Below are 13,767 nucleotides of genomic sequence, written 5' to 3' on the forward strand. Positions count from 1 at the left end.
TCGCATCCCGCATCCGCATCCGCATCTGCATCCCGTGCCGCGTCCCTGCCACAGGGTGGGTGGCTGTCTTCTGAGGGGCCCATCGCATTTCCAACGTTCGCCGCAAGCGCCGCTGCTGGCCCAGGTGGCATTCCTCGGCCGCTCCCATCCGTACGCGTAGCCGAGTAACGAAACCGCGAGAACGTACCTCTTGGTCCCGGGAGATCGGGGGCCACGGTAACTCGTCCAGGCCAGAGTCGTTGCCCTGGTGAGCTTCGGTTTCAACGGGCGTCCCTGCGATTTCCTGTCCTAGTCCCGGCTCTTAGCGTCCTTCTGGCGAACGGAACCCACCTCAACCCAACCTCTCTGGAATTCGCAGCCTGCGCCGTCTTATCGACAATAGCCCATTGTCGGGGCGGCTCTAATGCATCTACGTCTGCTTCGAGCCTCGCCGCTTGCGCGTTGCTTGTCGAAATGATGCCAGTCGAAGCTGCGTTGGTCCTTGTGCATGTCTGCAGCGAACAGCATGGGGCAAGAAACGGCTCCCGCCCCCAACCCCTGCTTCGCCTACCTACACTCGCTACTTGACAGTTATCCGTATGATTGTGCTCAGAAAGGCGTCATGGCATGCTCTTTTCTTTCCTTTTTTCCCCTCTCCCTTTTTCCTTCTTCCTCGACCGCCAGGAGTGGAGACTTCGCCTTGCACATGGGGGTCACGGAAACCTGATCCTCCCTCTCATCCATCCATCCAACCCATCCATCCCCCCCCCCCCAGCCTCCTCCTGGCAACTGGATCGACCCACCGTGCCGAGCTCTCCACATTGCATCATCATCCTCTCTCGCCTGCCTGGTTGATATCGCTCCCCAGATATTCCGATGTGCTTACGTACGTTGGCCGGGCATGCCGACTCAGGTGGATAAGATGAATGCATACGCATCACCTATGGACGGCACGTCGCCGCCGTCTCGGCGAGGAAACCGGTCTCTCGAGTCTTGTTGTTGTGGAACGGGACAAAGTCTCCGTCGTCTCATCCTCGCTTTGCTCACGTCCCCTACCGTTAGGTAAGGCGAGGGCAGTGCGTGCGTCCAGTCCGTTCTCATCCTCCGTGCGCCAAAAACGCACGAACCCCCCCCCCCCCCTCCTTCGCCCACGAGTGTCCCACGAGGCCTCGGTGGCCCCGGTTCGTCCCAGTTTCTCGGTCGACCTATCCTTTCCGTGGCCCGGTTCCGCTGTCAACGAACTTAGTCCTCTGACGAGAGAGCGATAACAAAGTGCGCGATGCATTTCGTGCTTCTGCCGCCCGGCCGGGCTCGGCCTTTTTGACTATAATTAGTTCAGGACTGCCTCTCAGACGTTGGGCCGCTTGGCATCGATGGAAGGTCTGCTGGAATAAACATCCGCTTCGACAAGATAACATTACAGCTTCGCCGTGCGGGCATGAGCCGTTAAAGACCCCGGGTCCCTCTGGCAACCACGACGATCACGCTTGGCCCTCAAAGGGACGCACACACTCGTACTGCTGCTTGGAGCGGGTTTACTTCATCACACGGGGGCGAGTGTAGTTTCTAACTTGCCAACGTCCTATTGACGGTAACAAGTTGGTGGCGACCGAGACACCTACGTCTCAAACCTGCATTCATACACTGTCTTGGTATCTTTCTTTTACAACAAGGCCTATTTGCAAAGTTCGCTCCGCGAATCGACAGCAATCACCTCGCAATGCAGCGCGATCCAGTAATAGGGTCCTCCAAATCTTTGGCAGGCATCTCCGAATCATGTCCAAATATTTGACATTTGTCATGCCGCTGTATTCTCAAGTCAATCGTCTGCGAATCGTACTTGCCGCACAGGCGTATCAGCCCCCGCATCGTCAGCTTCCGCGGTGAAGCGCACTCGGCGTGCGGGTCTAGCCGTTGTGTCTAGCGAGTCTCTGTTTTCTTCAGGCTCAGGGCTGCGAGAGTGTTTCAGTCCGTTCGATGGCGTAGCATCTGCCGATTGTCGTTTACCGACCGGCGATTCAACCTTCACTCCGTCCATGAGGAGGTCTTGGTCTGGGTGGTGAGCTCGGCCAAATCCTCCACCAAACACCGGCTGAGGGTGTTTCAATGGAACAGCTTGCGCCAAGTAATCCTTTTGGTCCTTGGGGAGGGGTATTATTCCGGCATTCAAAATCCAGTTGTATATGGGCCGGTCGTCCAGTATCGATTTGCAGTTCCAGTGCTCGATCTGGGACATGCTCTTCTTGCGCTCCACAATCACTTCCTCAATGCTGTCCCGCAGGACAAGCGTCTCAACCGTGACAGGCTTCTGTTGGCTAATGCGTCGTGCTCGGCCTATGGCCTGTGCTTGTATCTGAGGATTCAGTACGGGGTTGATGAAGTAAATTCTCGATGCCGCTTTCATGTCCAGCCCGACAGCTGCTTGCGACAAGTCCATGAGAATGACACTAAAATGACCGTTAGAACTCGTTGTAGAATCCTGTCCACAGGCCGGCAACTTACCGAAACTTGACATCATGATTGAAGGTGTTGATGTATTGCATCTTTCGTTCATAGGAAAGCCTCTTGGCGTAAATGAGGTGCGGCACGTGAATCTGGCCAATTATGTTAGCCTGACTCTGTAATTTAGGAAAAATAATTCAACTCACCACGTCGAGTATACTCGCCAGGTACCATGCCACGTTCTCATTTTCGTAGAAAATGATGAGCTTCTCCTGTGCCTGGTGCTCTACAACGGCATCTATCAAGTAGGAGAGCTTAGCTGACACGGTGGAAACAAGCTCCGCTTTCTTCAGATCCTCTGGGATATCCTCTTCTGAAGGGGGCTGTCCTGGTCTCTGCAAGGCGCTTGCTCGAAGATGTCGTGGGATCCTTTCGCCTCCAAGCTTGGTGTTTCCCGCAAGAACACCAGGCAGCTTTCCCGGGCGCGATTCCGCTTTGACGACCTGTGCCACGGAGACAATCTGGCCGGCCTGTTCCCTGTGGCCTGCTTCTTCCAGCTGGCCATTGAGGAGGCTGTTCAGCTTGGTAGCGTCGCCCAGTGTGGAACGTATTAGCTTCTGCGCAGCAACCACCATGCCAGCATCCGTGCATATTGGGTTGGCCTCTGTGTCATCCAGGGACCAGGCAGCGCCTACACCATTGGGTAGAAAGTCTCGGACAAAGATGGGGATCTCGTTGAACTTGTTGCTGAAGTCTTTCAATTGGTTTTCAAGGGCAATAGAGGCGACTTCCATGGCCTGCTTGAGCAAGGTTTCATCCTCGTTGCTGATGGGTACCTTCTTTTGGTTCACAAATTCCTGTGCAGTCTCGAGCGACTTCTTGATATCATCATTAGCGAAGAAGGAACCGCCGAAGAAGCTGGCCTGCTTCAAATTGTGGACCAGCTGAAGCAAAGCCTTTCGTTGACGTGGGTGGAAGAAGTAGTCCATATCAACTCTCTGAGACTGTACGGCGTTGAAAATGATCATCATCGAAAATATGTTGAGAGATAGCTTGTCTTGATAAGACCCCTCCAACACGACGATGTTCTCGTTAACGGTCGGAAGCAGCTTGTTGAGCTCGGAAAGTCGGTGCCTGACGATTAGTGAGTTCAGAGTTGTCCGCAGGATGCCCTTGCGACCGCTGCTTCTGCTGCTGTGTTTCGGCTGCATCACATAGACAGCCCAGTCAGCCGGGGTGTCCTCCGTCTCAAACGAGGTGTTCGACCAAGGCCGGGCATTCAAGTAGAGCGATGCTATCGCTCCGATTTTCTCGAGATCCCCTTTCTCTGTCTCGGCAAGAGAGACTGACTTGTCGATATTGGTCTGACCATCAACAGGGGTGTCGGTGGGGAGTTCGTTTTCCACGCCGAACAGCCCAGTGGAGGGCGTACCGGTCACAATCCAGCGGGCAGAGATCGACATCGAATCAAGGGCAAGAAGCACGTTGCTCTTACTTGCTATTCTGGAATAGCCCAGCTTGTGACCTTCATCGACGATGCAACGTTTGTAGTGAACCTCTGACAGGGGGCATCCTTCCATCATCGTGTCCCTCCAAATCCTATCAAGGCGTGAATTAGAGACGAGAATAACATCGTATGTAGCAAGGACCGATGCAGCAGGAATCTCCTCCTTTTGGCTCGTCAGCTTGAGAACCTTGAGGCTGGCCGGGTTGTCTGGGCTAGCGGTATGCTTCCCAATTTCCTGGACCCACTGCTGCACCAAGTTGTTTGGAACGACGACTATCGATGCATGGCTATGCCATATTTTCCTCGGCGGGCGCTGAACTTCATGTTCGTGGCGTCGCAGGCGCCTCGGTGGGGTACCAGGGACGTGGTAAAAGCCGGGGTTCCGGTCAATCGCCGCGAGGCATTTGGAGAACTCCAAATCCTCCTTGGTGCCGTAGACGTTAAAGTAAGTTTTCCATGGAGCTGCTTTGCGGGTAGCACAAGCCGCCGCCATATCTGCAAGTGATCCGATGCGCTTTCTCACGGGAGTGTCGCTCGCTTGGTATATCTCGGGTGTCCGTGTGGCCGAATGCCTGGTTGCCAGGATGACAGAAAGACAGATGAGAGTTTTGCCGGCGCCCATCTGCTCGGCCAAAATGCCACCCCTGACGCCATCGTAGAGCCGCGGCTCCTTCAAGAATACACCAGAGCTGGTGTCGTAGAAGAAGTCTGCGCTGTTTTGGTCGGTCCCCTTAACTAACCTCGGATCGAGGAACCGCCCAGGCTGGCTTTCGCGCTGGAGCATGACTGCAGCCGAGCGCCGCTGATAATCATACAAGACCGAGGTCTCTCTCAAACCAATAATATCGCTTGACAGGACGCTGTAAACAGCGTCCTGGTCGACCGCATTGGTGATGGTCTCCGGAGCGGGGTCCGGAGAGGGAATGGTGTTGAATAGCTGGAGCAGAGAAATGGATTCATCTTCGGGATCGCTGTCCTCCTTGAAAGCATAATCGAGAGCCATTGGGGTCACAGGAGGCTGGCCAGCCCACGAGTCTGGTGAAAAGTCTAGAAGGGAGATGAGGGCCTGGCGTGACCTCCGCAGCGCCTTGCGAGCTCGATCGACGAGTCTGTTATCTACGTCGTCGGGCAGCACGTAAATTCTCGCGACGGCGACTTTCTCCTCTCCATGGCGAACCAAAAGCTCCAGTCGAATCCATTTCTCGGCAACAAGATTCTTGTAATGCTTGAAGGGTGCGGATCTCAGAAACACCTCATCCGTTTGGTCAAACGACCCGGGTGAACTGTCATCCTCGGCCGAGTCGGCCGGTGCAATGCATCTCCAGCTTCCGAACCGTTCCTCCAGCTGTATCCATTCATCATTGGGAAGTTTACTCTCTTTCTGCGTGATGACCAAGCAGCCAAGGGGGTGGTAGTTTGATGGTGACGACATGGGCGTGGATGTCGCGCCACCAGAGACGCCGGGCTAAGTGAGAAGCTCGATGTTGCAAGTCATTCGGCAAAGGGGCGCGTAATTCCTTCCCCTAAAGGAGCAAAAGGCGATTTTGTATTGCCGGCAGGCGAGGGGTTGATGGAATTGGATGGTGGACGTTGGCGTTTCAGTGTTAGAGGAAGAAAGCAAGTAATAATGCAAGGTGAGTTTGGGTTAGGAGAGGTGAGCGGAAGCCTGGGCACAGTTTGGCACACGGCCTCCCAGCGCGCGCACCTTCCACATTTGTCACAGTGCGGCACAGCGGCTTAGCCAAGGCAGGTTGGGACGACGTCGCTGCAACTTTTAAAAAATAATTTGATTCCCCCTACATCTTTCTCTCTGCTTCATCTGAATTATTCAGTCAACGAATTAAATCAGAAATTTGGCTCCCCAGCGCACAAACTCCCTTCCGCCACCAATCTCCTGACCCCCACTAGCACAGTCAAGAGAAGAATTACGCCATGCGTCTGTCGAGTCTGACACCGCTTCCAACTCGATGGCTTTTACGGCACGTTGAGGTCACTTATTTCTTGCCTCCCTTGGGCGAAGAGGTGGCCTGGAAAGAGACGCTCTGGCTCGCCTTGCCGGCGGACGCCTTGTCCGTGTTGACGTTGTTGTCCAGCTTCTTCTGCTCGGCATCGATCTTGGCCTGGTTGTTGGCACCCTGAGCCTGCTGGACCTGCAAGGCCAGCACCTCGAGCTGGAGCTTGAGGACCTTGTTCTTGATCTTGCCAACCTTCAGGGCGTCGGCATCGGCTCCGGATGCCTTGGCGATGGCGTCGTTGAAGCCGCCGGCATCCGCCTCGGCGCCCTCGGCGGCGACGCGGGCGGCTTGAATGATGGCCAAGTCATCCTTGCTCACTCCCGCGAGGTCAGCCTTGATCTTGTCGACCTGTAAGTTTGTTAGCACGGTCCTCTTCTAATGGGCAATGGGCCAAGAACGTACCGGGAACTTCTGGGCAACCTCGGAGAGGGCGTTGCCGGCAGTTCCATCAGAGATTTGGAACTGGGAGTAGTCCTGGACGGAAAGAATCGTGGCCTGGCGCTTGTCGACCGGGGCAGAGAGGCCGGTGGCGGCAAGGGAGAAGAGAACGGCAATCTTGGTGAAGTACATGATGGTTGGTGGTTGGTGGACGGTGCGGTGGGTTAATAAGAATATTTACAGTTAAGGTATTTGTCCGGCAAATGAGTGAATGAAACAGCACTGCTGTGTAGAATGAGAGGATGGGTTATTATTGGGACTGAGATGTTGCTGATGGAGAGAAGATGAACATGTCTACGATCAGTCGGGGCGATGGGAGGATCTTATACCAGGACGTCCTATAGCAAGTTGTTCTCCTTCCCTCGCGCACAAGGTGGGCAGTTCCCATGAACCCCGCGGCCTCCTCCTGGCTCCTCCGTCGCTGCTCCAAGCCCCAACCGTCTGACAAGGCTTTTCATCCCACCTCCGTGGCGAACACCCCATAAGCGCCTTGCTCCTGAGTCGTCCAACCCAGAATGGCAGGCTGCGATGGCTCATGGGCGTCTCATCGGAGCCTTGCTGCAACATGCAGGCTGGCCGGATGCATCAACAGCACCGGCGAAGCCAGGGCTAACCCCTGGGCGACCCCGCCGAGAAGACAAGCTTCTCTGCCAAGCGACAGATCGACAGGCGACGTCGATTATTCCAACGACGGGTCGAATGACCAATGGGAGGCCGTGTTCGCTGCTGACTGCGCCGGCCTGCGCCGGTCGACTGGGCGCCCGCCGGCTTGGGAGAGCTGCGAAGTTTTGCCATGTTGCTGTTGCGAGTTTGAAGTCTGTCGAAGATCATGGTGGATCTGCCTCAAACCCATGGCGGCTAGGCCCGATCGGGGCGGGCGCTACTGGTTTGTCTTGGGATTTGTGGGGGCGCCCGCCTCCAGTTGGCGCGTGGGAACCCCACTAGCGCAGGCACGGGAACCGCCTCGCCGTCACTTCTTGGACGTCTAAAACTTCCCAGTCCTCATCGTGCCCAGGCGTGATCCCGGAGTCGCTCCCGTCTTGGCCATCTCGTGCCCCGTGAATCTGCTCCTCGCCGTTATCATCGACTCCTGGCCCATAATCATTTCTTCGGATGACCAGATCCGCGAAGGGGGTGGACATGGATGAACCTCAACGGACAGCAAACACACGGCCGGCCCCCTTGGGTCTCGTGTGTGTCCAATCCAAGCGTCGACGTCTCCAGGGTGCCAGAAGCGCCTCTCTCTGCCCTCCCTCTCGGCTGTGATAGCTCCCCAAGGGCGTGCCACCCATTCATCCCACCGGATGGTTTTGTCTTTTGATCTTGTTTTTTTTTGAGCGTGTTTCGAGTCTTGGATCTGCCACTTCATGGCATCCACACCAGAAAATCGGACGCAACCCTTCCGGTGAAATCTAATGGTTTTGGCCCTGGTTCCTTGCAGACATAACAAAATGGCGTAATCTTAATGGCTCCCGGCATTCGTACTTCAACGACATCTCATCTCGGCACGTCAGAATGAACCTTGTTCCAGATGGCAGGCGGTCTGTCCGCATGTGACTGAGTCGAGAGACCCTCAACCTTTAGTCTCCTGGACCCGCGTCCTGATCTATGGCTGCGAGTTAGTCCTCTCTCGGCCATGTATTCATCCGGAGTCTCTCGGCTTGACTCGAGCTGACGTTCGGCTCTGACATCGACGTCCAGCTACAACTCTTCTTCCGTTCTCCTGGACACACTCTCTCGTGCTCGACACAAACATGGGCAGGCACCAACTTTTGGATAAACGAGACAACAGTTGTCCAATTCGGGGTATCAGATAATGACAATACCCACTAGTCAAAGTGAAAACAAAATCGAGCTAGGTATACCAGGAGCCCTCTCCTTCCCATAACGCCGTCTGTCCTTTTGACCCAAGAAAACGATATCTACCCAGTAGATTCCGAGAAGAAAGAAGTCTGAAAAAAACACACAAGGTCATAAATGTCGTCAAAAGAGACGTGAAAGAAGCCAGCCTCCAACGCCCTTGCCCCGTCGCCTGTCATCCAGTCCTTGACACATAAAACGTTTCCTCCGTGAGTGGCGTCTCGAATTTTCTTTCTCTTCGGATGGTTCTCTGTCCTCTGCTTTACTCGGCACCGCCGGGTCGTCCTGGGCGACCCGAGGCTCCATCAGATGGTCGTCCAAACGGGGGTGCACTGGGAGCAGCAGACGGCCGTCCGGGTGGGGAGCCGGGGGGAGCAGAAGGGGCGGCAGAGGGGGCAGGAGAGGGTGCGGCGGAGGGTGCGGCGCCACCGTCGGCTTGGTAGACCTTGACCGAGTTGATGAGCCAATACGCCTCGGTGAAGGCCTGCGGGTTCGCCGACACGTAGTCGGAGCACTGTGGCGCGAGCGCGGTACACTCGGCATTCTGCTCCCACACCTTGCCGGCCCAGTCGCCGCACAACGCCGTGTTGAAGACCAGGTTCTGCTGCTTAAAGTGCGCAGGTATGTCGCAGCCGGAGCCACCGTTGAACTTGGCGAGCGGCTGGCCCCACGACGACGGGTTCGGGCTGCCGGAGCCGACGTCGCCGGGGACGGCGCTGCGCGGGAAGAACCACACCGAGATGGCCTGGGAGTTGAAGTCGACCGCGTAGACGCCGCCGCCAATGGCGTTGAAGCCGTCGCCGTAGTTCTGGTTGCTGGACGTCGTCTGGCCGCAGCCGGTGGTGGCGGAGTCGGCGTTGCAGTCCTTGCCCTTGAGGGTCGTCGACGGCATGCTTCCGTCGTTGGTGATGCTGCAGCCGGGTCCTGTGTGGAGGGTGACGGAGTTGGACTGCTGAGTGTTTACACCTTCGATGATGTCGATCTCACCCGAGTTTGGCCTGTTCACCACCGTCAGGTACCGTCCTATCTCTCAACACGATACACAAGTCAAGACTTACCAGTTGGGACCGAACATCCAGAACGCAGGCCACACACCGCAGCTGCTTGTCGGCATGTGCGCGATGTCGGCGACGAACAGGCCCGTGTCGAAGGCCTTTTTCGACGTGACCCTCACCGATTGACGGCCCTGGCCCTGCGTCTTCGAGTCGACGCCCAAGTAGATGCCGCCCTTGGCGTAGCCCGCGAGGCCCTTGTCGTTGGCCGTCTGCGCGCTGGTGTACGTCTGGGAGCCATGCGTGGGGTCCGACTGGTCGAAGAAGTCAAACTCGTTGAAGAAGTTTGAGCTGTCGTAGTTGTCGTGGAGGACATATGACTGAGCCCGGACGAGCCCGGAGCATAGGATGGCGACGGCGCCCAAGACAGTCTTCATCTTTCGCGAAGGCATCGTGGTACGTTGTTGATCGAGATTTATTTTTATCTTTTTATGTTCCGCTTCGTCAACTTCAACGGGCTGGAAGTTGAGCGCTGGTATGAGGGGTTGAGGGGACTCAAGAAGCCACAAAAGGCAAGAGGAGAGACGGCGTTCCTGGAGAATATGAATCAAAAGTGGAAGGAAGAGAGTCAAAGAGTCATTGAAAGATGACGAAAAGGGATGATTTCGTCAGTTCTGGCGTGAGCCGGTCACTGGGGTGGTTGGTGGCAGGAGTCTATTGTGTGTATGTGTGTGTGTGTGTGTTGTGTTGCCTTTGTCTGAACAAGACTGAAGGGAGAGGTTGACTTGACTTGAGGAATTCGACCGTCTTTATTGTCAATGGGAATGAAACCGAAGGGCAGGGTGAGGCTGGGCTTGTGCGTGAAGTTCACGACGGCTCAAAGGCCAAGACTGGTGTCGACTCGCAACCGAATGAGATGAGTAATGGCGCGCAGCGCGATGTGTTTGCCAGTGCCCTATTCAACAGAGCTGGCTGACTAGTACCGGGCTGGGGTGCGCTTGGCAGAGACCAGATGAGGAAAGTGAATGAAGCAGAGCAAGGAAGGAATGTAACTATGACGATAGCCTCAGCCAGAAGGATTGAAACGGCTGTGCCTCTTGGGGGCTGTGAAGGAAAGAAGTGAAGAAGGGAACGGGGGCCACGACGGGGGCGGGGAGAAAGGTTGAAAGAGGCTGAAAGGAGCCTTGTGCGCGTTCAAAGAGGCTACACTAAGCACACGGCACATCACAGGATCATGAGCCTCAACCACATCGGGGAATGCAGCCAGCTAAATACAGCTCGAGGTGGTGGGGGATGGTGGGGGACCCGACCATTGGCCAGCATTTGGGACTCATTATGCGAAGTGGTGGCCTGCTAACCAACCTGACTGATCTCGTCTGTTCTGCCGAGATGCCCCAAGGCCGCGCATACATACAAAGACCGGAGTGCTTTGGGAGCCATGGTGAGACTTTTTTTTCTCAGTCTCTCTTGCCATATTGGCCCAACTACTGGGTCCTTGCTCCACGGGATCCGGGGGTGTTGTATGTGTCGTGCGCTCGGTGGTTCAACTCCAACGAACGACATGCCCTGTTTCAATACGTTTACCCGCCAAGGCCTGACAGCATTGCCAGGGGAATCCCCGGGGAGGGACATGGAGCGAAGACGGGATGATAGGGGCCCAGCCAGTTTCCTCGCCCTCGGCGCCGAGAAGCTGTATGTATTGGTCGTAGACGGTGCGAGTCATCTGGTCCCGAGACGAGACCCAAGTTGATGTGTGCGTGAGCGGGCTTGTGCGTGCTTCTCGGCAGGCTGGCTGGGTATCAAGTAAGCCCAACAGGGGCGATCGCCACCTGGTTCCTTGCATTGTACCTATAGCAAGCGTAAAACGGGAGGGGAGCATACGGTCTAGATGGGACGAACGAGACAAGAAGAATGGAGGACGTGGAAGGGCCGAAAGCCAATGACCAGGCAGGAGAAGGGAGATGGGAAGACAGGAGACACAGATGGCAGGACGGTTCGACGTCGGGTTGGTTGCCAAAGACTCTTGGGACGCTGGATCCGGTCCACGGTGGTGTCGCTTGAAACACGGGCCATGCCAGGGGCAGGCGGGCGGACGTCCAATCGTCTCGCTCCCGTGCCGGCGGAGCCCGTCAGTCTGGAGCACGCGGCACCCAATCGCCCTAGCAGCGGGCGGCTCTCTTCAGCGCTGGGCGTTGTCAGTGGTTCCTGTGGCTCCTGCCACGCCCGCCCCTGCTTTTCGCCGCACGCTGACTCTCCCATCTTGCATCCATCGACTCTGTATTTTTCTGGCCTTGGGGGCGAGGACAGGGTACAAATCGATAGTCTCCTTTCGCTGTGGGCTTACATAGCATACCTACTGGTAGAGTTTGAATGTTTCCCCTGACTGACTGTCACTCCCTCGAGCTAACACAACATTTTCTTTCTTTCCCCTGACATGGGAGGAGTCCTCTTTTGCCCTGCGCCCATATGACATACATGCCCACGCCAGACCAGACTCTCTTTGGCCCCCCTGCGCCGACTTATCACTCGTGGGGTTCGAATTCCCTCGGCGGGCTTGAAACATTGTCGAAAGCCCCTCAAACCACCCCCATCCTCAAACGAGAACCGCACAGGAACATTGGCAGAAGACTCACGAGGGAGGGCGAAGTGGGAGGCTGAGGCCGTGGGCCAAGCGGGATTGAAACATTTGCCCAACCGCACTTACACATTGCGCGCGCTCACGCGCACCCGCGCACGCGCCTTTCGGCAAGTCGTCACGCATGCAACCTCAGATAATAACGTATGGAACACCCACACGGACTCACAGTCAATGAGACTTGACTCAGCTTTATGGGATTTTTTTTCCTTCCCCGTGTGGACAGTCAAGTCATTCACTCGGTCATCCTCCCAGCCTCAAGGCAAGGAAACGTTTGAGCCCGCGGCGTGGCGTCGCTGAGGTCTGAAACCCAAAAAAATTATATCGATTTTTTCATGCTCCCATCCCCGCGTCAATAGTCTACAAATCCCGCTCCGTCGCCTGCCTGTCCTCTGAACCTCCGTCTTGGCATCCCTTCGCGTGGGATGGGCTGAGTGGCCCGGCGGATGCGACATGCATCACATGGGGGCCCATTTGGGGGCAAGAAGTACGCCAGATGTGCCAAAAGTCTCCCCCTCACGACTTGATAATGACGACACCCTCTTCACGGCGCCCCCTTAGCCCCCGAGGACTCTATGATTCCGTCAAGAGCCAAACGTTGCCCTCCGGCACCTACGTCAAGTTCGGGGGCCTCAGAGGCGCGCGAGTATGCAAACTCCCCGAGGCGACGACGATATCATTTACACCCGGACCACAACCTCGTCCTGCGAGTCACCGCCCCCGCCTCACCCTGGTTCTAGAAGGGTGGACGATCATCCCGAAAATCAAGCTGTGGCCATCCGGTCAACCGGGGGCGCGCAGATCACTCTACACTATGCGGAACCGGAACCCTCTTTTCAGGACCCAGTTGTTTGCTTGCCTGCTTTGCCGAGTGCCTGCCGGTACTCGTAGGAGAGTTGGCGATATGGGGCCCATAACACACACTTGTCGGAGGGCAATTTTTCAACCCAAAACAGAAAACTCGACCCGAGCAAAGGTTCGCATTATCTCTGACCTGAACGGGGAAGTCCTCCCTTAGAACAATAAGGAACCCCAGAGAAACCACGGGAGCAGGGAAAAGGAAAGAAATAAGACGAAGAAGAAACTTGAAAAGGAAAAACCTCACAGCCTGCTATCTGTACGAGTTGCTGTGCTGAAAATTCCCTAAACTGTGTGAACCGGACCCCGGTAAATGGGCAACCCCCCAAAAGAAAAACCGCAAGCCCACACTCCTGTAGAATGAACCGCTCCCGCTAGGCAAGATCGTCCCATCTACACGTGTAACCGACAAGGGGGGGTGGGCAGCGTGGGCTAGGTTCGGGGGCCACACACCACCAAACGCGCACCAGGGGGAGCTGCTGTGGAAAGCCTGCGACCACCACTCGAGGGCGAAAATGCTTCTCTCCATCTTTGCGGACGGCGTCTCTTGTGCCCTACCTTGTGCCTGTGTGGTCTAGGTGCTGCCCTGGAGTACCGTCCGTCCGATGTTCCAGGGGAAAAAAGAGAGAGAAAAAAAATACCCGGTCGCCAATGGCACCAAAGAATAAACCCCTATCTCCATCCCCCTTTTAATCCCGGGTGCTGATCGCCTCTTGGTGCAAGGGGCAGCCTGCCATCACCCACACAGCCCATCCCAGGTTTCTCCAGGGCCCTCGATAAGCTTGTTGTCTTTATCAATTCCACCGGAACCATGTATGTCGCCGGCGTGGATGATGTAGCTACTCGACGTTCCGCGCCACCCAACAACGCTGGGCCACCTGCATTCGTCTGTTTCCAATGGATAAGAAGGGGGGTGTGCATGGCTGTAAATCACTGAACATCGAGCCATGTGGGTTCTTAGTTTGGTTGATCGCTTGGATGGAAAACATGGCGGAGAATGATTCTCGCCGTTTCACCTTGAGTGCCAACGCGATAGCAGGA

At 56.0% G+C, this 13,767-nt stretch overlaps 3 protein-coding genes across 3 annotated transcripts; all 3 read right to left on the reverse strand.

Annotated features, from left to right (window-relative positions):
• Positions 1-1,798: 1,798 nt before the first annotated feature.
• EsH8_I_001201 (P-loop containing nucleoside triphosphate hydrolase protein) lies at positions 1,799-5,360 on the reverse strand (the record flags this gene model as incomplete). Its single annotated transcript, XM_083268614.1, has 3 exons — positions 1,799-2,426; positions 2,482-2,573; positions 2,628-5,360. 3 exons carry the CDS (start codon positions 5,358-5,360, stop codon positions 1,799-1,801), a joined length of 3,453 nt encoding a protein of 1,150 aa, XP_083119052.1.
• A 562-nt stretch (positions 5,361-5,922) lies between these two features.
• EsH8_I_001202 (uncharacterized protein) lies at positions 5,923-6,513 on the reverse strand (the record flags this gene model as incomplete). Its single annotated transcript, XM_083268615.1, has 2 exons — positions 5,923-6,291; positions 6,346-6,513. 2 exons carry the CDS (start codon positions 6,511-6,513, stop codon positions 5,923-5,925), a joined length of 537 nt encoding a protein of 178 aa, XP_083119053.1.
• Positions 6,514-8,503: 1,990 nt separating this feature from the next.
• Positions 8,504-9,685, reverse strand: EsH8_I_001203 (concanavalin A-like lectin/glucanase domain-containing protein; the record flags this gene model as incomplete). Its single annotated transcript, XM_083268616.1, has 2 exons — positions 8,504-9,239; positions 9,300-9,685. The coding sequence occupies 2 exons, from the start codon at positions 9,683-9,685 to the stop codon at positions 8,504-8,506; spliced, it is 1,122 nt and encodes a 373-aa protein (XP_083119054.1).
• Positions 9,686-13,767: the final 4,082 nt, after the last annotated feature.

Source organism: Colletotrichum jinshuiense, chromosome 1 (assembly GCF_051148585.1).
Source record: "Colletotrichum jinshuiense chromosome 1, complete sequence".
NCBI classification, from domain to species: domain Eukaryota; kingdom Fungi; phylum Ascomycota; class Sordariomycetes; order Glomerellales; family Glomerellaceae; genus Colletotrichum; species Colletotrichum jinshuiense.